We start from the raw sequence: 24,395 nt of genomic DNA on the forward strand, positions 1-24,395 counted from the left end.
CCAATTCCCCAATAAAATCTTAAAAAAAAAATCAGCAGTTGTTCTGAACGTCCATGCCACCCAAGCACACGGGTCCATTACAGACGCAGACTGTGGTCTCAGAGGCTGACCTGCTGCCCTCGCTCTGTCTCACAGTTATTGTGATCGTTGGAGAGTGGCCAGGCCACATCCATTTGCTGCATTTGTCCACGGACCCAGGAAAAGCACCACTGGTTCAGGTGGTGGCCCACGTGTGGGCTCTAATCTCACCACTGCTTCAGGCCACTCTCGTGCTCATCCAGTGTCCGCTGAGAACAAGGACAGCGCTGGGAGAGCTGCTTCCAGAAGGGCACAGCTGACCACACCCTGGGCTGGTGATGTCCACTCTCTCTCCACAGCGCACCCCTGCTCTGGAAATATTTATGCAGATGCTCCACCTCTTAATGTGAATCAGAACTTTTAATCAAGTCTCAAAAAACTTCCTATGAAATCCTGTCCCAAGATGCTCACTGCCTGGGGCGATAGACAGTTACCATACCCTGAGAGGAATCAATTAAGTATGTTATTTCTTGAACTAGAAGATTTGCTTCAGGGGTCCAGGGACACATGTCACCATGTTCCCAATTTAATACCTCCCTTGACAAACAATTTCATTAAATCCACTCAATCGTCATTTTTAAAAAGTCCCCCAGGCCCCATTTGACAGATGGTAAAACAACCTCAGAGAGTTCGAATGAGCTGTTCAAGTTCACACAGCTGGGATCAGCACCCAAGTGCGTCTGACAACAAAATTCATGTTTTGTCCTTGTCTCCTGCCATAAAGATTTGCCTTTATGAGCCTAAACCCTAATAGGTGTTTCTCAGACTAGAGCCATGTACCCTGGTGATCTATAGGAAAAATCTGGGGAGTTTGCTGGTTCTCAGGGAAAACACTTTCAAACGTGTATTTTTGTTTTGCTGGTAATGTGGGGAGGTGGGTGGGGTGTGGGGGTAGGGGAGATCTTTTTCTGTATATGTTGGATCACATTCCGAGTGATGTCTTGAGATTTTTATGCTGTATTTGCATTCGTGGTGAAAATCCATTGGCACCAAGTTGGGCTGCTTTAATTATGAACTAATGGCGAGAGCACAGGCTGCCTTCTTAGGTAACACCGTGTGGAGCAGAGGCCAAGCATCGCTGCAGGGCTCGCCAAGAAAGAAGGCCTTGTGGGAGTTCCCAGGAGAAGAGCAAAGCGATACGTGAGCCACAGAGTAACCGCTGAACTCCAGGAGATCCTGAGCTACAGCAAAAAAACATACCAGGCTCCTTTTGTCAGCCTACTTAAGTTGTCTTAAGCCAACGTTCTCTGTTAAGTCACATTAATGTGAATTTGAAGTTTATTAGATATGTAGTTTTTTATGTCTACGTATGATATCATTTTTCTTGGTTTGGATAAGAGCTATAAGCATAAAGGATATAGACCTATTTTTTTATGTCTGTATATATTTAATACAGGAAGATAATTTTCTTTATTTTGTTTTTAAATTTTATTGGAGAACAGTGTGTTTTTCCAGGACCCATAAGCTCCAAGTCAAGCAGTCATCTCAATCTAGCTGTGGAGAGCACAGCTCAGTGGCCCATGTGGGGATCAAACCGGGAACCTTGGTGCTATGAGCACTGCGCTCTAACCAACTGAGCAAACTGGCCTGCCCCCAAGATAATTTTCTTATACCTTGGGGAGCCTACTATTTGTCCCTATTGATGAAGTCCAATTAATCATTTTTCTTTTGTTGCTTGTGCTTTTGATGTTCTATCTAAGAAGCCATTGCTAAACCCAAGGTCATGAAGATTTACCCCATGTTTTCTTCTAAAATATTTATGGTTTAGATCTTATATTTAGGTCACTGATACATTTTGAGTTGATTTCTGTAGATGGTTTGAGGTAGGGGTCCAATTTCATTCTTTTCCATGTGGAAATCCACTTGTCCCAGCACCACTTGTTGAAGAAACTATCTTTTCCTTATTAAAGGGTCTTGGGACTCTTATCAAAAATCAATTAGCCATAGGTATGTAGGTTTATTTTGGACTGTTAATTCTATTCCTTTGGTCTGTATGTCTGTCCCTATGCCAGTACCACACTGTTGATTACTGTAGCTTTGCAGTAAGTTTTGAAATTGGAGCATGTGAATCCTTCAACTTTGTTCTTTTATTTATTTATTTATTTATTTATTTATTTATTTATTTATTTATTTATTTATTTTAGCTGACCATCCTGCCACCTGTTGGCAGCTTAGTGGCAGCTCAGCTCGGGCCAGGCATTGAACCGCTGTTGTTCAGAGCTCGCACTCTCTTAACCAACTGAGCCACTCGGCCGGCCCCTTGTTCTTCTTTTTCAAGATTGTTTTGGCTTGCAGTTATGGATGAATTTGAGAATTGGCTTTTCTTTTAATATATTTCCACAAAAAAGACTGTTGGAATTTTGATAGGGGTTGTGTTGAATCTGTAGACCACTTTGGGTAGTGTTGACATGTTAACCACATTAAACTGTCCTATCCAGGAACACAGATGACTTTTTTCAAATTTAATTATATGTTTTTCAATTACAGTTGACATTCAATACTATATTAGTTTCAGCGTACAGCACAGTGGTTAGACATTTCTATAATTTATGAAGGGATTTAGGTCTTCTTTCATTTCTTTCATCAATGCTTTGTAGTTTCCAGTGTACACATTTCACCTTCTTAGTGAAATTTATTCCCAAGTGTTTTATTTTTTGAAATGTTATTATAAGAAGAATTGCTTTCTTGATTTTCTTTTTGGGTTGTTCATTGCTGGTGTATAGAAACACAGTTGAGTTTTGCATGTTGGTCTTGTACCCTGAAACGTTTTTGAAATCATTTATTAGCTCTCACAGCTTTCTTATTCAGTATTTTCTCTATATAGGACCATGTCATCTGTAAAGAGAGATTTACTTCTTCCTTTTCAATTTGGGTGCTTTTTATTTCTTTTTCTTATCTTACTGCTCCAGCTAGAAGTTCCAGCACAAGGTTGAATAGCAGTGGTGAAAGCAGATGTGCTTGTCTTGTGCCTGATTTTGGGAGAAAGTATTTAGTCTTTCATCTTTTGGTATGATGTTACCTGGAAGTTTTTAAAAAATGCCTTTTATCATGTTGAGTAAGTTCCCTTCTATTCCTAGTTTTTGAGATATTTTTTTAATTATCATAAAATGGCAATGGATTTTGCCAAATGATTTTGCTTTATTTTTTTTCACCAATTGAGATAACTATGTGGTTTTTCCTTCATTCTGTTAATGTGATGTATTACACTGATTGGTTTTCTTGTGTTGACTCACACTTACATTCCGGGGATGACCACATTTGGTTTTAATTTGCGGTGCTCCAATGTTTAATGATATTGTGTATCTATCTATTCATGTGCTTACCAGCCATTTGTATGTCTTCTTTGGTGTAGTGACTGTTCACATCTTTTGCCCATTTCAAAAAACTGAGCTGTCTTCTTACTGAATTGCAAGTCCTTTCTCAGATGCATGTAAAAATGTTTTCTCCCATTCTGTGGCATGTCTTTCAGCTTTCTAACAGTATATTTTAAGAGCGAAAGTTTTACATTTCGAAGTACAATTTATTAATCTTTTCCTCCTATGGCTTCTGCTTTGTGTCTTAGAATGTCTAACCCAAGATCACAATGACTTTCATCTCTGTGTAACCTAAAAAAAATGATGTCCGGCTTCATCTCTCTGCCCTCAGGTCACCCTCCTTGCCCTCACTTATGCAACGACCACAGAAACTCCACTTATAGTCAGTCCGACGGAAACGTGCCCTGACTTTCCGCATCGGTGCTTTCTATGTATCTCCTTCACTGTCCTGTGTCTATCTGTATTGCCTCCTATGCGCTTATGCACACACCAGGCGACACATATGCAGAGTTTTCTGGAATAAAGGTTTTCTCCTGGGTTGCTGTCCTCCCATGCTCCCACAGAGGACGTTAGTTTGTGTCCCAGTAGTCAAGCAGCTCATCATGACAGTTCGTGGGACTTTTCAAAGGACAGCTACCTGTGTTTAGCACTTATGCCACGCCCCATCCCAAACTCTTTAATTAATGTAACGCTTAGATTCCTGAGAAAGGAACCAAAGGCTCAGAGACTTCAGGCTCCGTATCACACAGCCCAATGGAGGCTCAGTCACTCATCTCCACAGCGGCTGAGTTCCAGACCCTTTGTTTGTTCCTTCCACTGTAACAAACTGCCGTAGGCTGTGGCCAGAGCCTTGTATAAGTGACTGCATCTTCCGAAACATCTACCAGATTTTTCTCTTTCATGCATCAGATGCTGCTCCAGTTTCAGTTCAGACACGTGATGTTAAAGTCCTGCAGTGGGGCCTCAGGACAGTCTCCCAAAAGATGGCCTTTAGCCCCCAGCTAGAGAACCACCTTACCCACTCTCAGCCATGCGTGTTAGCAGGACCACAGAGGAGGGTTGCGCAGTGTGTGCACTGCACAAAAGTACACGGCTAAGGGGGCTGAAATCGAGCCTGTGCTGGCCCTGTGGGCCCATGGGGTGTGTCTCTTCAGAGGGGTGTCCTTTTTTAATTCTTGCAGCAGTGGCCCAATCCTCCCCATCAGGCTGACTAAACCCCTGGGCTCTAGGGGGTTTGCATGTGATATGACTCAGCTAAGTTAACCATCACACCCCATCCTCCTGCCCATGGTGATGGGCTGAAGGGTGAGCACATAACTCGAGTCGGGAGACTCTTGGCCAATGAGACTTAATTTGGAGGCTTTTGTTTGAGGGTCTCTTTCCTGATAAGGTGAGGACTGGAGCTGCTGCAGCCAATCTTGCAACTAGATGGGGCTTGATAATAAAGTTTACTCCTCACACACACACAAAGGTAAAAAAAATGCAGAAGAAAGCCCTACAGGGGTGGCTCTATTGAGTCCTTGGTCAAGTGATGCCTGAAGCCCAAGTCTACTTAGGGACTGTGGAGTCACATAAACCAATAAAAGTTTCTTTTTTGCTTGAGACAGCCTATCAGTTTTGAGCAGAAGTGCATTTTCTTCCACACGCACCCCCAGATGCCTGCTCCCTGCACCCCTTCCTGCCTTTATATTTTCATCATAACACCGGTCACCTTCTCACGCTATGTCATTTACTTATTTAGTTCATTGTTTCTCTGCCTCCACTCCTCACGCCCGCTGCTGTGAATGTTTTATAATGGCCAGGGATTTTATCTGTTTTGTTCACTGATGGATTCCTAGTCCCAGAAATGAGTTCTTAGCACTTGCAAGGCATTCGATAGAATTTTGTTGAACACTATGCCTCCTCAATGGATTATTAAGGATGACTGAAGCTCTATACGCATACATGCAGCTCAGCAGCTGTAGCATTAACCAAGGACCAGCCTTCTAAGAAGACAAGTAGCTGCTTGTCCCTGTTTGGGACTGTCACGGAGCCCCCACTGCGCACGCATACTTGCATATCGTTGACATTTTAGCAATTTCAGGGAGGGTGCTTGGTTATGGTTACATCACCAGGGCTGTTTAAAGTTGGTGCTGCTTTTCAGTTGGAACTGAATAGATTTGAAATAGTTTTAACATATTTATAGAATGACTGTTAGATTTCACTTTGGTTTGTGTTAGTGTATCTGCTCCTTGTGACTTATTGTGTTCTTATTTTCTTATCTCTACTTCTTTGTTATCATGAGGTTTTTTTTTTCTTTTCTTTTCCTGGAGAGTGTAAATGAATTTAGTGGGTTTAGGTGTCTTTTCTCTCTCTTAAGTGCCACCGTCAGAAAAAAATGGAGAATTTCTACTTTTGGGGGGGTATTGTCATCCATGTTTTCTTTGCGTTCTTTTAGATCTAACAGATAATATCACAGAACCTGGCACTTAATCCAACGGCGTTGTTCCTGGTTCACATCAGTCTACTAATCCCCCTTTATCTACCATCTCCATCATGGAATCTGTACTTTTGTGTTTCTCCGACTTGCCCAGGAAGAACCCTCTTAGAAACCTGTGGTTGCTTTTGCTGAAGTAACTATGTGCTTTTAAAGGGTGACCCCTTTCCATCTGTCTGTCATCTTGTCTGAACTCTTACTAAGAAGGGTTACCTAGTTTTTTAATGCTTGGGGAGAGGAAAACATAATTTCTGATGTTTTCCTCTTTGACAACCAAAGAATGACAAGGATGTGATGGGAGGAAGGAAGAAGAAAAAAGGTGAAGGGAAGGGAGCGATGTGAATAGGGCCAGTGCTCTGTCTGTTTTATTTTCCCTCTCTTCGTGGTTCCCTTCTTTCAGCCAGCACTCGACGGCTGGTCTCAGCCTGCTGAGGTGATGGGGAATGTTCTCAGGTTTTAGGCGGTAAACTCTGTGTTAACTGGTTGGCAGTGTAACATGGGGGAAGCCATCCACACAAGGCACAGCCACATGCCCTCTCCTCTCTGGTGGTGTTTCCCTTTAAGAAATGCAAATATGATCGTACCAAAGCCACGCTTCCTGTAATTGTCAAGTCCATATTGTTTTTTCTTCCACAGCCAACGAGATTCCTGACCTAGGGATTCATAAACCTGCATGAGGGCGAAATGGCCTCAGTGTTAGAGCAACCACCTCATCAGGGATCTCAGACCTCCCAGGCAGAGAGACGGGAGCAAGGCCCCAGGGGTGGTTGGTGGCAGAGGTGACCAGGTCATCTCCCCTCATAAGCTACAGGCTGCACCACTAAATAACCCCCACCCAGTCGCCCCTGCTCGGAGGCTGGGCAGGCATATCACACCATCTCTCCTCTCTCCACCCCAGGGCTGCAGCTGGGGTGGGGCTATTCTGAGATGCTGGGAGGCACAGGCTGGGAGGAAGGGGATGAAGAAACGCTTGGCTGTCTTTTCTGAGTCTTATTTCACCATTTCCCTCCCTTCGCTACTGACCTGAAACAGAGCAACCCTCTATGCAGAAAACTGCCTGTTAAAAGATGGCCCCAGAATCTGTGGCCCCCATCAGCCTAGTGGGGACTCTACTGTAAACGTTCTCCACGACAAAAGGAAAAGTAAGCAGGTGGCTGAGGAGCAGGATGCGGGCAATAGAGCGAGGGCAGAGGGCTGCAGAAGTGGAAGGGGGCTACAGGCTCATTCCTGAGTTTCTTCCACCCGTCTGCAAACCTTTATCTCTGATGGACAGAGACTCCACTCTTTCATCCGTGGGGGAAGCACACTCCTAGTCAGCTTGAGACAGCTGGAGATGGGGAGGCAGAGACAAGGGTCCCGTGGAAAGGCATTGTGGGTGGACATTTAGAGCTAGCAGCCACTGTCACACTGGTGTGGAGGTGTCCACCTCCCAGCCTAGAAGCATCAGTGGAGTAAGAACCTCATCAGCCTGAGTAACTCTGTTTATTTTCCTCTTTTTTTTTTCTTTTTTAATTTTATTGGGGAACAGCCATGGTCATTGGTTACACAGTGCTTTCATGCTACAATGACATAGTTGACTCTTTTAAAGCAGGCGCAGCTCACAGGGGCCCATGCAGGGATCAAACCGGCAACCTTGGTGTTATCAGCACCACTGAGCTCACCAGTCACCTCCCTGTTTACTTTCTGAGACAGTGATCAGATGGCGCCGGCACAGCAGAACAGGAAGAGGAAAGAGGCTGGTGGCCGGGGATGGCAGAATGTTTGTTCTGGCCCTATGGCCGGTACTTGCACAGGAAGTGTTGGTGCTTGTTACATTCGTTGCTGTTCCAAGTTAAAAAATCTGTAACAAAATAAACAGACATTTAAGTCCACCCAGTCCTTCTATATTGAGCTTGTCAGCGTTTTCTGGGTGTTTTGCTTGGAACCATGGATAGGGTGCTGTGATGGTTAATTTTATGTGTGGGCTTGGCTAGGATGTGACATCCAGGGGTTTGGTCACACACCAGCCTGGATGCTGATGAGAAGATATTTTTAAAGATGTGATTAGCATTTAAGTCAGTAGACTTTGAGTAAAGCAGACTATCCTCCATATTGTGGGTAATCATCCAATCAGTGAAGGCCTTACGAGCAGAGACTGAGGTCCCATGAAGAGAAGGGAATTCTGTCCCCAAACTGCGCTCGGACTCAAGACTACAGCCTCAAAGCTGGCAGGCAAATCCATGTCCCTGTGGATGTCAGATGTGCCCGCCCTGACAAATACGAGCCCGTTCCTTAAAATAAATCAGTCTCTCTCTGTATACATTCGATCACTTCTCTTTCTCTGGAGAACCCTGACTAACGCAAGGACTAACTTTGCTAACAGGAAGAAACATGGTTTAAACGTCACACACAAATACAGAGGCTCCCTGCCAGCGCTGCTTCTGAGGGAAGGCAGTGCTCCACACAAGTCCCCTGAGCCCTGGGTGCTCGTTTGTGTGTCAAACAGGACACTGTTGGGGACAGAGGGTGACCTCTCTCAAGTTCACAGCTGAGGCTGTAAGAAGCCCCTGTTTGAAGTTCAAATACCTGGAGACTGCTGAAGCCAGCCATGTCCCAAGAGGCCATTTATTTACAAAGAAGTTCTGAGAGCAAGGAGGACTTTTGAAGGACTGAGGTCCAACTAGTTCCCTTCCAGAAACCAAGCTCTACAGACTCCTTTGTCATCCTGGGGTTTCTGTGGCGGAGTGACAAGTCGTTAGAGGTCTGCCTGGGCTCTGCCCTGCAGGCCTGGCTCTGATGCTAGTGTGTGTGTGTGTTGGGTGGGTGGACAAGGGCCCTGGTGAGAAAGGACATGGTGGCACAACCATGTAAAGGGGGGCGAGGCATGCCCCCTCCTGTTCCTAGTTCCCAAGAGGTATAGGGGATGGGGTCCTGCCCATGCTCGTATCCATGGGGCTCAGAGCTAGGGCCCAGAAGTGTAACTAAAATGGAGACGACAAGCTTTCTGGGCACTGCATGGTGTGGGGTAAAGAGAACATGGCACGAGGCTTCAAACAACCGAGGAGAACACACAGCCTGCCCGCCCGTGGGCACGAACCTGGGGAGATGTCTGTTTCACTCTCCGGCCTCCAACCTCAAGGCCACGAGCTGAGCCTACACCTGATAAGCACCTCACGTGTACTGAGATGATCAGGGCTGTTGTTTCTCCCCTTTTATAGAGGCATCTGAGGCCCAGAGAAGTAAGAAATCTGCTCAAAGTCACCACACAGCTAAGGGAAGGAGCTGGAACCGCACCTCAGGCATTCGGAGCCCATGGTCTTGACCCAAAGTGCATTGAATATGAAATTCATTTCAAAATTGTAGAATCCTAGCGATCATGATTAAATGTCTCAAAGTGAACCAGCGGGTAAGCCAGGAAGCACTGTGAAAGGCGAGTCTGTCTTTCTGCGAGTCTGTGAAAAGCCCTTCCTGTGTCTGTGAGAAGATGCTCTTATCTCTGAGGATCTTCCTGGACCTGGCCTCAGAGTTTGTCTCCTCAGCCCACCATTCATCCTTTGCTGTTAGCAAGTGTTCTCACTCTTTTTTGTGCATATAAGCTTTATTCCTCAGACAACAGTAAGCCCTGCTTTGTGTCCCTTGCCACCTGAGCCCCAGAACCTGGGTTCTCAGTCCAGGCTCAACTGCTTGCCTAGGAGGGGAGTCCTGGTGACACTATGCTGACCTTTTAAACCCACTGTAATGTTCTCTTTGGCACCGAGTATCCTCTTCTTCTTTAATATTCTGTTTTCTTGTTTTACAATTGAAATCTTACATATCATTTATTAGCTGTTGTTCTCAAATGGGAGTGATTTTGCGCCCCTGCCCCAGAGGACATTTAGCAATGTCCGGAGACATTTTTGGTTGTACCATCCTCTGCGTAGGGGGGTGCTCCTGGTCTCTGCTGATTAGAGACTATGTACAAGAAAGCCCCCACAACTAGGAAGTACTGGCCCCCAGTGTCATTAGCACCAAGGTTGAAAACTCGAACTTATTAACACAAAAAGCAAAGAATGAAAGCAAGCAAGAGAAATGAGGACGCTCAAGTGTGCAGCTGAGGTCCTGGGCGCTGGGTCCTGGGGATGAAACTCAGGGAGACAAAAGGGAGGGAGGAATCAGGCACAAGTGGGGTTCCCAGGGCTCAGGGGGTAGTGAAGAGTAGTTGTGTGTGTGTGCTCCCTGTGGTCTGGGCTTCCCAAAATGTGACATAGTTCCCTCTCATGGCACAGACTGGGATTTAAAAATAAATATATTTGAGAAAAAAAGTGACTGGATTTAAAGAACACAATACGTGAAAAACCGAACAGCTGGTACATTGATAATGCAGATTGTAAATGGTCACCCGTGACGGAAGGTTGGGGCACAATGTTTGTGACAAGGCCAGTGTCCTGTAGAAAGCAAGAGTACGGTGTAAAATGGAGGGAGGGGGAGCGGATGTCCACTTTTGCTCTAAATCAGTAAGAGGAGTTGCTGCCACTTGGGGAAGGGCTGAGGGGCGCCGAGTTTCGAACTTACTGTTGTCGGAGCTCATCTCAGCACAGTGCTTGTTCCCACCCACGGACTTGGCAGACCAGGTTCTGTATAAATACACGGCCCCATCGATCCACCGCCACTGCTGCCTCTGTGGATGACAGGGGGTGGGAGACACGGATGAATCAGCCCCCCCACCGGCTCCCCAGCGGCTCCCAGAGCCGGCGGTCCCCTAGGGCCCCTTTAAAATGTAGTTTTCATTATAAAAATTGGGAAAGCACAAAAATGTGTAAAGAAGGGAAAACAGAAGTCACTCCATTTAACTACTAAGAGGAAAACATTACTGCTATTTTAGCATATTTACTTCTGGCATAAACATTTTTGTCGACTACAGTAGCTGTATGTGCTATAAAGGTGGTGATCTTGAAAATATGTATGCAACTTTGTCTCTTGCTTTCTAAGCATTTTTTAATGGTAAAGGATGTACCATAATTTCCTTAATTATTCTTCTGTTGATGAACATTTATGTTGTTTCCAGGTTACAATGATGACAAAGGACACTGCTATGAACACCTTCGTTCAGAAAGCTGCTCTATACTTAAAATTACCGTATTTCCCCATGTATACGATGCACCCTTTTCCGAAAAATTTGGAGTCTAAAAACTGGGTGCGTCTTATACAGTGGCTGTAGATTTTTTTAACTTGCATTTCCTGCTTTTATCGCGTTTGTTTTTTGCGCTCATACAACCACTGTATAAGACGCATCTAGTTTTTAGACCCCAAATTTTTCGAAAAAGGGTGCGCCTTATACATGGGGAAATACAGTATTTTCTTAGGCTCCAGGTGGTCAAAGTGCATAAATATTTTGAGGGTAGTGATATGCGTTGCTACACTGGTCTCCAAAACAATTCAGTTGGAGGAATTTACATTCCCACCTACTGCGCAATTGCTCCATATCCCCCCAAAATACTATTTACTAAGACAAAGCAAAAGTTTGGTAATATGACAAGTCAAGTTAGATATTTATTTTCACTTGCATTTCTTTGATAACTAGAGACACTGCACACTTTCTAGAACATATATTTGCCACTTACTTTCCTCAGTCATAAGTGTAAAGAAAACAAATTATAAAATTAGAAATAGATGTGATTATAATTTACAAAACTAGAAATAGATGTGAATATTTGTTTTATCTTTGAATGAGGGAGTTCTGACTGATAGCAATGTGAATATAAAAAAATGTAAAATGAATTGCAACATCTATAGCCAGGTTTTATCAAGACATGGAAATCAGGGTGTTCTCTCCTTGTGGTCCTTGTTTGCTTGGGGTAACTATAGAAGCCCCGCAAAGAATGTCTAAACTGCAGGTCCCACAGAGACCTCAGCGACCAGCCCAAAGACCCCACACACCATTCCTCACAGGGAGGCTTTGATGAGAGCAGAATGAGGGTCCAGTGAAAAAAGCTAAGGATAACGTCAAAAACATGATAGCATCCAGGAAAAAGCTTAGTTGAAATTTTCCAACTTCAAGTCCAGACCCAATAGGGATTTAATTAAGCTGGGTCCCACAAAAACCTCTCTCTCTCTCTCTCTCTCTCTCTTTTTCTCTTTCTCTGTGAACATTTTTATATCTATATACCCATATGTACTTACACAAACTTTTTTTTTTTTTGAAGGCTCTGAAAAGCTGGTAAGCTTGTGTCCGAAGGTTGGGGGGGGGTCTTTCAATAGATAGAAGGTCTATAAAATGATGCCATTGAAATCATATCTTCCACTGAGGGCCAGAACTGGGACCCTGACCTTGAGGCCTTGGCCCCTAGTAGTATGAGGCGTGACCTGAAGATCGGCGATGTGAGCCTCTTGTCAGGAGGCCGGGAAGTCATTTCCCAGAGAGGGGCTATCTCTCTGGCTTTCCCAAGGGGGCATTTGTGGGACAAGTCTGAGCTTACCTTCTGTGGGTCGTGCAGGCCAATCCACACGGGCAGGTTTTTTTGGTAGCCACTGATGTACTCTGCTATGACGTTGGCTTCCTTTAAATTCAAGATGGACGCCAGGTGGGCTCCGTTTCCGAAGGACTGACACTCGAGCTGTGGACAAGGAGAAGTCGTGGTAATGATGCCTTGAGGTGTAAAAGCATAGCCCTACCTCAGAACCCCAGTCTGCCAAGCAGCATGAAGTCACATAGCTCCCACCTCCTCCAGAAGTTGTGATCTAAACCCCACAGAGGACTTCCTGTCACCATGGGAGAAAACACAACAGCCACAAGTGTCAGGTCTGAGAGGAAGAGGCAGCTCCAGGCAACAGCACGAGCTCTGGGGTCAGTGGAAGGGCCTGAGGGCCTGGTCTTTCCTCTCTTGAGTGTATGTGACCCTTACAAGTCACTTCACCTCTCCGAGGCTCAGCTGTCTTATCTCCAAAAGGAGAAAATCATTGTTGGGAGTTGATACGAAATTACACAGGGAGTTGTTAGGTGGCTATAATTGTGATAATTATGTGTTATAATACTGCATTTCAAGGAAATCTAAGGAACCACAGATTGTAAAATGTGCCATTCTCTAACCCAAAACTTAGCTGTCTGATTAAACAAGGCAAACATTTTATATATATATATATATATATATATATATTTTATAGATAGATAATAGCGATATATACTTTATGTTCTTTGGAGCTTATGTTATGGGGTCTGCCTACATGATAAAACCTTAATTTCAAAAAACATGGTTTGGCTCTGGTTGTATTTCAAAGTTCTTGCCTTTAGTTAGGCTCCTGCTTGGGATTGGATATGGCTACCATTTAATGTTAATAGTAGCCACACACGTTACAATTCCAAAATGTTTTTATCTCCGGAATTTTATTTGACTTTCAAATTTGTGAGGCATGGAAACCAGATTACCAGTCAACAATTAGTGAATGTACCAGTTGCAGAAAATTCCTGGGACAGGAAAAGAAACAGGCTCCGAGTGTTGAAGTGATACCTTTCCCTCTAAGTCCAAGTTCACACAGCTAGTCATGATGGAGCTAGAACAGAACTCAGGCCTCTCCACCTCAAGTTCAAGATCAGATCTACCCGTCATTCTCAGTGTTCCTTCCATGGGCTTCCAGGAGTCTTGAGAACTAAGACTGGCCACTGGCCACATGTGGTCAAGAAGACACAGAGCAGCAGCAGCCGTGATGTCAGCTTGTAAGGGCCCTTTCCCAGCATGCTCTCCGCCCTGCTGTTCTGGAGTGGTGAACTCTGCCCGGGCTCGGTATCAACCCTGTGGACTGTTTTTTGCCTGGACAACCTGAATTGAGCATCTACCACATGCCATAGGCTTTTAGCAAGTTATTTTTATTTTATTTATTTATTTATTTTAAAGATTTTATTGGGGAATTGGGGGAGGGGAACAGACAAGTTGCTGTCCTCTTTCTTCAGTCTAGTTGTGGAGGACGTTGCTCCACTGGCCCATGTTGGCACTATCATTGCACTCTTCCCGGGTGAGGCATTAGGTCTCTGGCCACTGGACGGCCGCACACGCAGCTCATGCCAGCTGCCAACCGCTCATGCAAGCTGCCAGCCACTCACGGTAGCTCATGGCAGCCCACTGCAGCTCCACTGCAGCCTACACCATTGCCGGTGACTCATGGCAGCCCAGCTCCAGGTCGAGCTGTTGTTCACCATCTTAGCTGTAGAGGGCGCAGCGTCACTGGCTTTCATGTGGGATCCGAACTGAGGCCCTGCTGCTCAGAGCTGGCTTCCCAAGCCAGCTCTTAACCAACACGCCACTCGCCTGGCCCCTTGGCAAAGTATTTTAATAAATTCTTTTGACAGCGCCTTGAGGTAAAAGTGTAATCCCCATTTTATAGCAAGAAAACTGTGACAGTGAGATACCTCTGGCAGAGTCATAATGTAAGCTCAGGGTCTATAGTCCTCCCAAGTTCCCAGACACCTTCCTCTTCGTTTTGGCAGAATTCATGTTGGAGTCTCTGGGGACAGGCCTACAAATGTCCTTCCAAGATTTCTTCAAGCTGCTACCCAAGAACTGAGGAGAAAGTCCACTGCACCCCATGACTTTTTTTTTTCCAGTGGACAGAGTCTGGGGACCCCCTACTTTGTTTAGCCCTTTTATAGAAACTGTCATTTACATCAGCTCAGGAAGGTGTTGCATTAGGGCCGACTTCCCTGGGTTTGCTCTGCTAGCTACTCTCGGTATAATCTTGGGGAAGTCACTTATCCTCACACTCACACTGGAATTTTCTGTGTAAATGTCACACTCTTGCGTTAATTCTGCACTTTTTAAGGCCAGACAGGACTTTTTTTATCTTCAGTAGCTATCATGTGTCCGATGCCCCATCATTGCTGAGTTGTTCATATTCAGGGATTCTGAGGCCATTTTGGGCCCCCATCTCACCACTCTGCCCCTTGTGGCTCCCCCGTCACTTCAGTTAAATAACCACAGCCCACAGGGACGGCAGCACTGACTCCCCGTGCTCATCTGAGGGAACTTATTTTGACCGGCTATTTGGGTATCTGTCAGACAAAGCCTCAGTGAAATAGAACCGATACATCTGTTGGGTTGTGTGGACAATAAAGCCTCCCATTTGTTTGGACGTCTTCACTTTCTGGCAGGTGGCTCTGAGGCTGGTGCGCCAGGCCTGTGTACACACTGGTTCTCTTTCTGGTAAATCTCATACTGCAATTCAGTTATTCTTCCTGCAAGTTCCCTATCATCACTTCCTCCTCCCTTGATTTATGTGTTTCTGTCTTTCTTACTGACAGCGAACTCCTGGGGAGTAAGGGCTGCTTCTTGTTCACTTTTACATCTTTGCAGCCCACCTAGGGTCTGGGCCTAGAGCACGTGCCCCATCAGTGCTCACAAAATTGAATGAGTTGAACACACACATTTCACCAGCCAGGTGACTTCTCAGAATGCCAAGGAAGGACCGTTGACTTGAGTCAAGTGAGACCTGGAGCTCTGGGTGGCCCCTTGCTTTAGAGAAGCCAGTCCAATGATGGGCCAGATTTCTTACCTCAGCATCAGACCAGCTCCTCAGCTTCCGGAAGTATCCATAGCAGTGGGACCTGTAGTAAAACCATCCAGTAGCACAGCTGGGCCTCATGATGATGTCTGCACATAAAAAAAGGCGGTGACAAGTTACGATGGCAAATATAATCAGTTCTCAGACCTGAGCCAGTTTACGGACCTAGAGCCCATTGGATGAAAGGAATGCTGGGTGCCCTTGAGGACAGGTCCTGGCACACTGCCTAAAATGTTATGCCGTTAATCTTTCTCCCAGCCTTCCCAAAGGGACCTAGGGCCTTTTACCAGAGTGATTCTCCATTGGGGAAAAGGAAATATTCAGACCTTTTGAGGATTACTGGGCCCTGGCTCTGAACTGACACTAATTCCAGGAGACCCAAAATGTCCTTGGGGCCCACCAGTCAGAGCAGGGGCTTACGGAGGTCAGGTGATCAATGGAGTTTTAGCTCAGGTCTATGTCACAGTGGGCCCAGCGTGTCCCTCCGCCCATCCTATAGCTATTTTCCCAGTTACCAAATGTATACTCAGCAACTGGCAGAACCCCCGCATTGGTCGTGAGGTCAAACAGCTCTAATGTGGGCCATCGCAAAAGTGGATGAGGGGCAGACACTGGTGGTTTCAGGCATTACACGGAAGGAGTGGCATTTTGGGCCAGGAAGACACTGGACAGGTTCAACAGCAACTGGCTGGAACTGGAGACTAGGTGAGTCAGTAGCAAGGGGAGGGGGACACCTGAAGCAAAGGGGGTGGGTGAGCAGAGGGACCCAGGCAGGAATGTGGAGGACACCCGCAGAAAGAGCATGCGCGCGTTTGCCTTGGGTGTAGGGTATCTGTCAGGCAAGCACAGTCAGAAGGGAAGGAGAGGCAGAGCCCAGAAGCCTAGGGAGCCGTCATCCAGAGAGGCACAGGCTCTTGCTGCTAGGCAACTGGTGACCAGGCCACACAGACTCATTCCAATAGCCTGCTTGCTGCCCAGAGCCCTCCCGAGAGACAGAAATGCATACACTCATTATTCAGCGTTGGTTGTCTTGTTTGCACAACGGGCTGCCAGTATGTACCTTCCCCACTGGATTCCTGGCGGGACTAAATGGGATGATGTATGAACAGTGCTTAGCATAGAGCCAGTCTGTAGTAATTGTCCAATAAATAGTGGCTACTGAATACATTACACCTATTTAAACAATAATGTGATCATTATAACCAGTTGTATTTTTGAAAAGAGTCACTGGATGGAACTTTTCATCGTCCCCGAATCATGTCGCTCTTTGTCATCTCATGTGTTATTGCTTTAGTGGAAGGGCAGCTACGGGGCAGGACAAAGAAAAATCGCTGCTTTGTCATAATAAGGGTAATAATCTTGACCACCAGATCTTGTTGAGAGAGAAAATTCCTTTCTCAGTTCCCCATACTTCCCTTAAGTGCAAGATTAGACTTTTTCCATAAGTCACAGGGCAAAGACTATATAGGATAGGGTGGGCGGTTAGTTCAGGTGGTTAGAGCGCAGGCTCATAACACCAAGGTTGCAGGTTCGATCCCCACATGGGCCACTGAGTTGGGCCCTCCACAACTAGATTGAAACAACTATTTGACTTGGAGCTGATGGGTCTTGGAAAAACACACTGTTCCCCAATAAAGTAAAATAAAAAATATGTAGGATGTGTCATCAGAGAGGTTCCCCCGAGACAGTAAGAATAAGTGGAAAGTCTCTCTCTACAGCCTGGAGGAGGATTTGTGGAAAACCGATGGAGGGACCAGGGGTGAGTATTTTTGCTTTCCCTCCTCCAGGAGACAAACCCTTTGTTTTAATCCCAGAGCTTTGGTTTAATCCCAGAGCCTGGGGGCCTGTTTCTCATTCCCCAGGATATAGTTTGGAAAAATTTCAAGGCCCTTTAGAGAAGCCAGTATCAGAACAACAGGAAACTCCCTGATCAGTTGGTTAGAAACAGCCATGAAAAGCGGCTCCATGGGAGGGGCCGGGGACAGCCTCTCAGAGTCGCTCACACACTAGCCTGGTTCAAAGAACCGGGCTGAGTTCCCCAGTTCCTGAGCAGCCATAGGTGGTTGAGACAACTGGTGGCTGGAGCAGATTTCAGCCACGGCCACCAACATGACGCCCAAAGAACCCTGTTTCTCTTTGTATTTCCTCCCAGTCGATCCTCCTCCTGGCCAACGTATTTCCTGCTGGGAGAAGTGCCAGGTGACTGACACAGGGCACTGGATACCCTCAAGAGGCCCTCTTCTCAACGGAAGTGCCGCTCAGGCGTGACTTCTTTGCTCGCTCCACCACATACAATGCCCAGCAAGGCCGCAGGGGGCTGTGAATGGCACCCAGGACCGGGCACCAGAGCATCACCTCATCTTGCTGAGTGACCTTGGGCAAGGCCCTACCCTTCTTGGGACCTTGTTTCCCTCATGAATAGAACAAAGGAGTCACACCAGATGAGCCCACATTTCATTTCCTTCCATTTCATGTTATTTGATGAAACTTATTCTTAGCTCACGCATGTAATTTTCTTCCCTTGCTTTCTCTACTGGTAGATTCTAGGGTACTACTGCCCACTTTCTCGACATGTTACTTTATACTGGATGCTGGGTCTACACGTGTGTAAGGCTGTAAGTCCCTTAAAAACCGGAATTCCTGATAGGTTCAAATAGGAAAGCAATGCACACACATTGGGTCATTCTAGGTGTCAGGGGCATTAAATACCTTATCTCTACCTTTCATCATAAACTTGCAAAATAATTATTATAACCTATAAGTAGTTGATGATTTAACTCTGGCTCACAATCGTACAAGGCTGGTTTGTTTGATTCTGAATTCCTTGCACTTTTTTTTTGTAACCACATCACATTGTTTTTTATTCCTGTCTTGAACATCTATTTCCTGAAGTGCCTACATTTTTTTGGGGGGTGGGGGGTGAATGAATCTGGCTATGCCATGTGAGCTGTATGAACACTGGCTGTGGGCTCAGTTCCAGCTGAGTGACAGGTACTCACCACCCATGACGTCAGTGCTGACTGTACAGCTTAACAGTAGGAACAGCCACACGCTTTTGGAAGCCATCATCCTCTTCTCCTGGAAAAGCTGCGCTTTAGAGCCTTTGGCTAAAAGGATCTCAGAGCTCTTGTCAGTTTTTCCTTGAAGCTCCTGGATTCACCTAGATCTGCAATCTGAACACACATTTGCACGGGTGAGACGAACCCGGAAATTTAGATGCCAAATCACACATGGAGAAAAAAAATCTTTTTCTGGCATAACCCAGATTGTACAATAAAGAGAATATCAAGCTCAATATAGAGATTAGGAAAATTTAACGTATGAGGTTTTGTTGTCACCTGCAAGGTCTTTGCGCCAGTGCCAGGGACCTAACTACTGGGCTGAATGGTATGAAAGTCTGAATGGAGGCATTTGGTGTCTTGCGGAGAGCCTGCCCCTGCTGTTCTCAGGAGAACCAGCAGAGAGCGGCCAAGGCAAGCTTTCTCACAGATGAGGCGTAATGGGCTTCCTACAGCCAAGTCAATGAAATCAAATCGGTCCCAACAGTGAATTTTTTGATGTTAGATTTAACAGTGAATATATGATCCAATACCCACATTTTACAGATGAGAAAACCTGAGGTTGATGAGCCTGACGTCATTTGCTCATGGTCACAGCTAATACCAGAGCTTCTGACTTCAGCCCAACCCTCTTTCCTTTACACTTAGGGAAACCCCATTTTTAAAAAAGAAAACAACTTATAACTTTTTTATCTTTTCCCATCACTAAACAGTACATGAATTATTAAGTGATCAATGAAAAATGAGAAAACAGGATGTAGATCCCACCTCCCAGAGATAAACGATTTAGTGAATAGCTTATAGAAATCTCTCTCTCTCTCTCTCTCTCTCTCTCTCTCTCTCTCTCTCTCTCTGATTTTTACATAAATGGAGCCACATAGTTCTGTAACCTGGTTTTGTTTCTCAGAAACGGGTTGACTGTAATGACCCTTCTTCCACTCACATAACTTTTATGCTGCTTTTATTCTCTCGTTAGTGAAAATTCACATACACAGGGTTACGACTTCACAGAGCTTGCATATTGCCACATGGACACCTTGGCTAAAATGCTCTCCAAATGGACTGGACTGGACACTCCACTAGCCGAGCACAGGAAAGCTGGTCTCCCCAAACCTCGATGAACACCTAATTGGTCAATTTTTTTTCTTGTTAATTTTGGTATAAAGAAAAACCTCATTGTTTTTGTTTGCATTTACAAAATACTAATGAAGTTGAGCATCCTTTTATGTAATGATTAGCTTTTAAATTTTTTTTGGTGAAACTTTGGTCTACAGCTTTGTACATTTTTTTGATTTTTAAAATCTTTTTTCCTCAGGAATCTGTGAGGCTTTTCGTTGTATATTCCTTGTCTTTTATATATTCTCTTGTTTATGTTTTTTAGGCCATACTCAAAATTTCAAAAATGGTCATATTTATCTTCTCCTTTATAACGTTTGGAATTTATATCAGAAAAACTGGCCATCATCGTCCACATACGATTAAAATATCCACTGACATTCTCTTCTATTTTCATCCATCTGACATTTATTTGAGTGCAAGCATGGGATTGGGTTTAAGATTCCTCCCTAAATAATTATTAAGATGGGCAATTCAATGAATTCTCATTGAAGCATGTTTTATGATCCCCAAATCAGGATACATGTTCTAACTCCCAAATAATAGATTGCTCAAGGGGAATGATGGAACATAATACTTGAAATAGAAACTTTCCCGGAAAAGCTAAAGCTTAGTTTCATATTAAGGTCCACATGATCTTTCACGCAGGGTTAATAGGGAGGAAAACAAAAGGGTGAAACGTGTGGGGCTGCGATGACCTCCCCTTTTTGAAATCACTGCATTTGAAATCAATGCTCCTCTGATAAGCTCCCACTCCAAAAGTGATAGAGGCATTTTCAATGTCCTGAAACCTCTTTAAAACACAAATAGTAAGAACTTCTTTGTCAAGCTGACTGTCTGGGGGAAGGAAGCTATGGCATTTCTCTGAGTAGAGTCTATAAACGAACCTTTACAAGCTGACAGTCACTGAATGCTCACATCTCATCTAATTTAACCACCAGAACGAGGCCACACCGCAGGTATCATTAACTTATTTCACACAGGAAGACACTGAAGTTCATGAACATCAAGTGCCTTTCCCAAAGTTTCACAGCTGCTGGATTGCAGAGCCATGATTTAACTCGACGCTCTGAGACACTAAAGCCAATGCTGTTGATAACCGGGTGGGAAAAAAGAAAACGAGTCATTCAAATCAAACAAAAAGCACGACTAACATCATTCGAGCTGTAACTTGTCCTTTCTGGCCCAGTTGATAGCTGGCAGGGGAAAACAGGTGTGCAAAGAAAGCCCTCTGCCCTCGACCTCATGGGAGATTACCTGGTCAGCACGCAAGGTTCGAGGACCCTGCCTTCCTTCCTCCGCATCGACAGACAGCCCAGGCAGTTTCTGGGGTTCTTATATCTTCTTCCCCCCGGAATTATGCAATGTTTCTTTTCATCATAGAGCAATAATAGTGTTTACAAATAATAACCCGTCCATAAAAGCCTTATCTACAGCCAAAGTGAAGCATAGGAGAGATAGTTTGAGAAGGGATCTAAGGTGTGTTTGAAATAAGCAGGAGAAAAACCTCTCCCTATCTGCAAACAGAATCTTCACGTCTCCTGTAAACAACACTGGCCATAAATATCCTGTAATCTGTTAGAGCCCCATCTTCCCTCCCCCTATTTACTTTTTCTTTTGTCTCCACCACGCAAGGTCGTGCCTCCTTGTCTTTTTTTGCATCATTTTTGTTGCAATGCTCTCCTTCTGTTTTGTTGTTTAGTCATGTTAATTCACCTTTTCATTTATAAACTCAGTAAATGTTGAATGCTATCAAGTGCAAGGATATGTGTGTGTGTGTGTGTGTGTGTATGTGTGTGTGCGCGCGTGCGTGCATGCGTGTGTGTGTGTGTGTGTGTGTGTGTGTGTGCGCGCGCGCGCGCGCATGTACGCAATGGGGAAGGGAACAAGAGGTAAGAAAAAGTAAAAGTCGGCCCAACTAGTCCCAGTCGTGCGGGGAGCTTTCAATGGCTCAGCTTGGTTTGGGTCTCAGCTTCCTTTTGGAAGCTTTTTCTAATCCTATTCCCTGTGCCATCAAAGAGCCTCTCTTACTGTGTTCACCTATTGTGCACTTGTATTGAAATTCTGTTTCCTGCCTGTCTTGCTGATAAATCTTGAAGCTACTTCTGGGCTGGGATCATCTCTATAGCCTTATGCTCAGGACGGTTTAGTGCGAAAAGAACTGGAAACCTGAGAAAGAGTAGTTGCTTCCTACCTGTCCCTTTTCTTCTTAGGTGTTTCCTTCCAGAGGACAAGTAAGTGCATGCATATCATTTTTCCTCCCACAGGCAAAAACTTCACTTCATTTTGTTTTTTAATGATTTTTAAAAACTTTATTGGGGAACATTGTGTTTTTCCAGGACCCATCAGCTCCAAGTCAAGTTGTTGTCCTTCGATCTTAGTTGTGGAGGGGGCAAGCTCAGCTCCAAGTCCAGTCACCACTTTCAATCTAGTTGCGGGGGTTGGGAGTCGTGGTGGCTCAGCCCACCATCCCATATGGGAATCGAACTGTCAACCTTGTTAAGAGCAAATGCTCTAACCAACTGAGCCATCCGGCCATGCTTTTTTTTTTTAAGAACACATTCACTTCTTTCTCAGAGAGATATATTTTATTTCCTCTCTTGGAGGAATTCATCATGCTCTAAGCCCACTTAAAACATCTTACCTTCTTCATCCCTGTGGTGATTCTACTTGAATTCTTTAAAAAAAGTCTTTTCCAAGTGGAAACATTTGCAAGGATATATAGATGGATGGTAACATTTCTGAAAAGAGAAGAGTGGTTAAAAATGCTTAGAACAAAGTGAATTTTCTGACGGAAAGTAAAAATATGACTTATTGAGGTATATCCACAAACATTCAGTGAGGTCTTGTTAAAGAAAGAGGAACAACAGGCCCCGCCCATTTCCCCCAGGACAGCAAATGAAGGCTTAGTTGCAGTTTTCGCGCCTCTCAGGAGTGGCGTTTTAAATTGGAATATCCTAATCAATGCTGAGGAAATTTGCCTGATAAGGCCTTTACCCTCCTTCCTCCAAAGATGGTGACCTTACCGGAAATAACCCTTGCTTTTGCTAATAACTTTCTTGTCTTGCTCAGTTTTCTATAAAATCCTTCCATTTTACACAACTCCTCAGAGCACCTTCTGTTGACTAGATGGGATGCTGCCCGATTCATGAAACTCAATTAGATTTTCAAATTTACTCAGTTAAAATTTGTTTTTTATTTTTTAATATTTTAAATTTTTTTTAAAAAAGATTTTATTGGGGAATTGGGGGAGGGGACCAGTCAAGTTGTTGTTCTTCAATCTTCATTGTGGAGGGCGCTACTCACCATCTGGCTTCCCGTCAGCAGCTCATGGCCTCTTAGCTCAAGGTGCTGTGTTCAATCTTAGTTGCAAGTGGGTGTAGCCACCATCCATATGCACGCTCTATCCACTGAGCCATTCGGGTGGCAGCTCAGCTCAAGGTGCTTAGTTCAGTCTTAGTTGCAGGTGGGCACAGCCCACCACTGAATAGGCAATCTTGTTGTTACACCAGCTGAGCCATCCTGACACCTGTTGGCAGCTCAGTGACAGCTCAGCTTGGGTGCAGCATCACTGGCCCATGTGGGAATCGAACCAGTGGCCCTGTTGCTCAGAGCTCACTCTCTTAAGCCAAACTTTAACCAACTGAGCCACTTGGCCAGCCCTAAAATTTGTTTTTTAACACTCTCATCAAAGGATAACATGCTAGTACAACTGCCCAATAGGATTTTCTGTGATAACGGACATGTTCTAATCTGTGCTATCAGTACCACTCACCAGTATGGCCATCAAGCACTTGAAATGTTGCTAGTGACAATGAGGAACTAAATTTAATTTTTTATTTAGTTCTTGTCTATTAAATTTAAACAGCTATATGTGGTTAGTGGCTACCATGTTGAACAGGAAAGACCAAGAAGATGGGAGCAGTTTCTTGTAGAAACACATTGATGTGAAAGAAAAGAGGAATTGTTGTTATTTGTGAGGCAGCTCAGAGACAGAAGGAAACCTTGGAGAAGTCTTGAGAACATGGAAGGAATTGTGGGGAGTTTGGGGGGAAAGTGTAGAACTTGGATGTGAGTCCAATTTAATGAGATTCCCCAAGCTGACACCCAGGTTGTAGTTCCTAAGAAATCTCTGTGATAGCTGCAGGATGTTTTCTGACTCCAGTCATCCTGATGGAAGATGGGATGATGGTGACCCTTTGCCTTTCTCTTCAAATGACCTAGCAAATAGTGGAGCATCTCACTGCTTTTTCATTTGAGGTGAAGGATAAATTGTCTCCAGCTTCAGTGTGATGGCAACTCATTTAGTACCCATTTTAACTCATGAACAGTTTCTACTTTACTGTGCATGCCTATTGGAAGTTTCTTGAAAGGGTCAATCATTTTTAGACATCTAAACATTTCAATACTTTTAGATCGGCATGAAAAAAGGACTTCAGTCAGGCAGGGGCAGTGGGTGGGTGACACCTAATAGAATGGGTCAGTGTGAGAAAGATCAAAGACAGGTGCTTCAGGAGAATGTGAAAAATGAAGTCTGGTAGAGGGACTTGGGAAAAACCTTTAGGTGAGTCTCAGATTTTTAAAAAATTCTAAATTCTGAGAAAACAGCACACACTAATTATTTTATTATTATTATTATTATTATCATTATTATTATTAGGTAACTGTGTTTTTTCCAGGCCCATCAGCTCCAAGTCAAGGTGTTGTCCTTCAATCTAGTTGTGGGGGGCGCAGCCCACACGGGAGTCGAACCGGCAACCTTGTTGTTAAGAGCATGTGCTCTAACCAACTGAGCCACCCGGCTGCTCCTTATTATTTTCTGAAAAAACTCTTTTTTTTTTTTTA

The 24,395-nt window shown here is 44.6% G+C and overlaps 1 protein-coding gene across 1 annotated transcript; it reads right to left on the reverse strand.

Moving 5' to 3' along the window:
• Positions 1-7,472: 7,472 nt before the first annotated feature.
• On the reverse strand, positions 7,473-18,603 carry REG4 (regenerating family member 4). Its single transcript, XM_019655821.1, has 5 exons — positions 18,375-18,603; positions 15,367-15,464; positions 12,303-12,440; positions 10,399-10,504; positions 7,473-7,708 (listed from the first exon to the last, which is right to left on the reverse strand). The coding sequence occupies exons 1-5, from the start codon at positions 18,442-18,444 to the stop codon at positions 7,641-7,643; spliced, it is 480 nt and encodes a 159-aa protein (XP_019511366.1). The 5' UTR covers positions 18,445-18,603; the 3' UTR covers positions 7,473-7,640.
• Positions 18,604-24,395: the final 5,792 nt, after the last annotated feature.

Source organism: Hipposideros armiger, unplaced genomic scaffold, assembly GCF_001890085.2.
Source record: "Hipposideros armiger isolate ML-2016 unplaced genomic scaffold, ASM189008v1 scaffold_247, whole genome shotgun sequence".
NCBI classification, from domain to species: Eukaryota; Metazoa; Chordata; class Mammalia; order Chiroptera; family Hipposideridae; genus Hipposideros; species Hipposideros armiger.

Excerpts from the sequence above, each read along its gene's own strand:
- REG4 (XM_019655821.1), bottom strand. The coding sequence starts at position 18,444 with ATGATGGCTTCCAAAAGCGTGTGGCTGTTCCTACTGTTAAGCTGTACA. Across the intron at positions 10,505-12,302 it reads GCCTGCACGACCCACAGAAG|AGGCAGCAGTGGCGGTGGAT; the intron begins GTAAGCTCAGAC and ends TGTCATCCACAG. Across the intron at positions 7,709-10,398 it reads TGAGATGAGCTCCGACAACA|ATTTTTTAACTTGGAACAGC; the intron begins GTAAGTTCGAAA and ends ATTTTGTTACAG.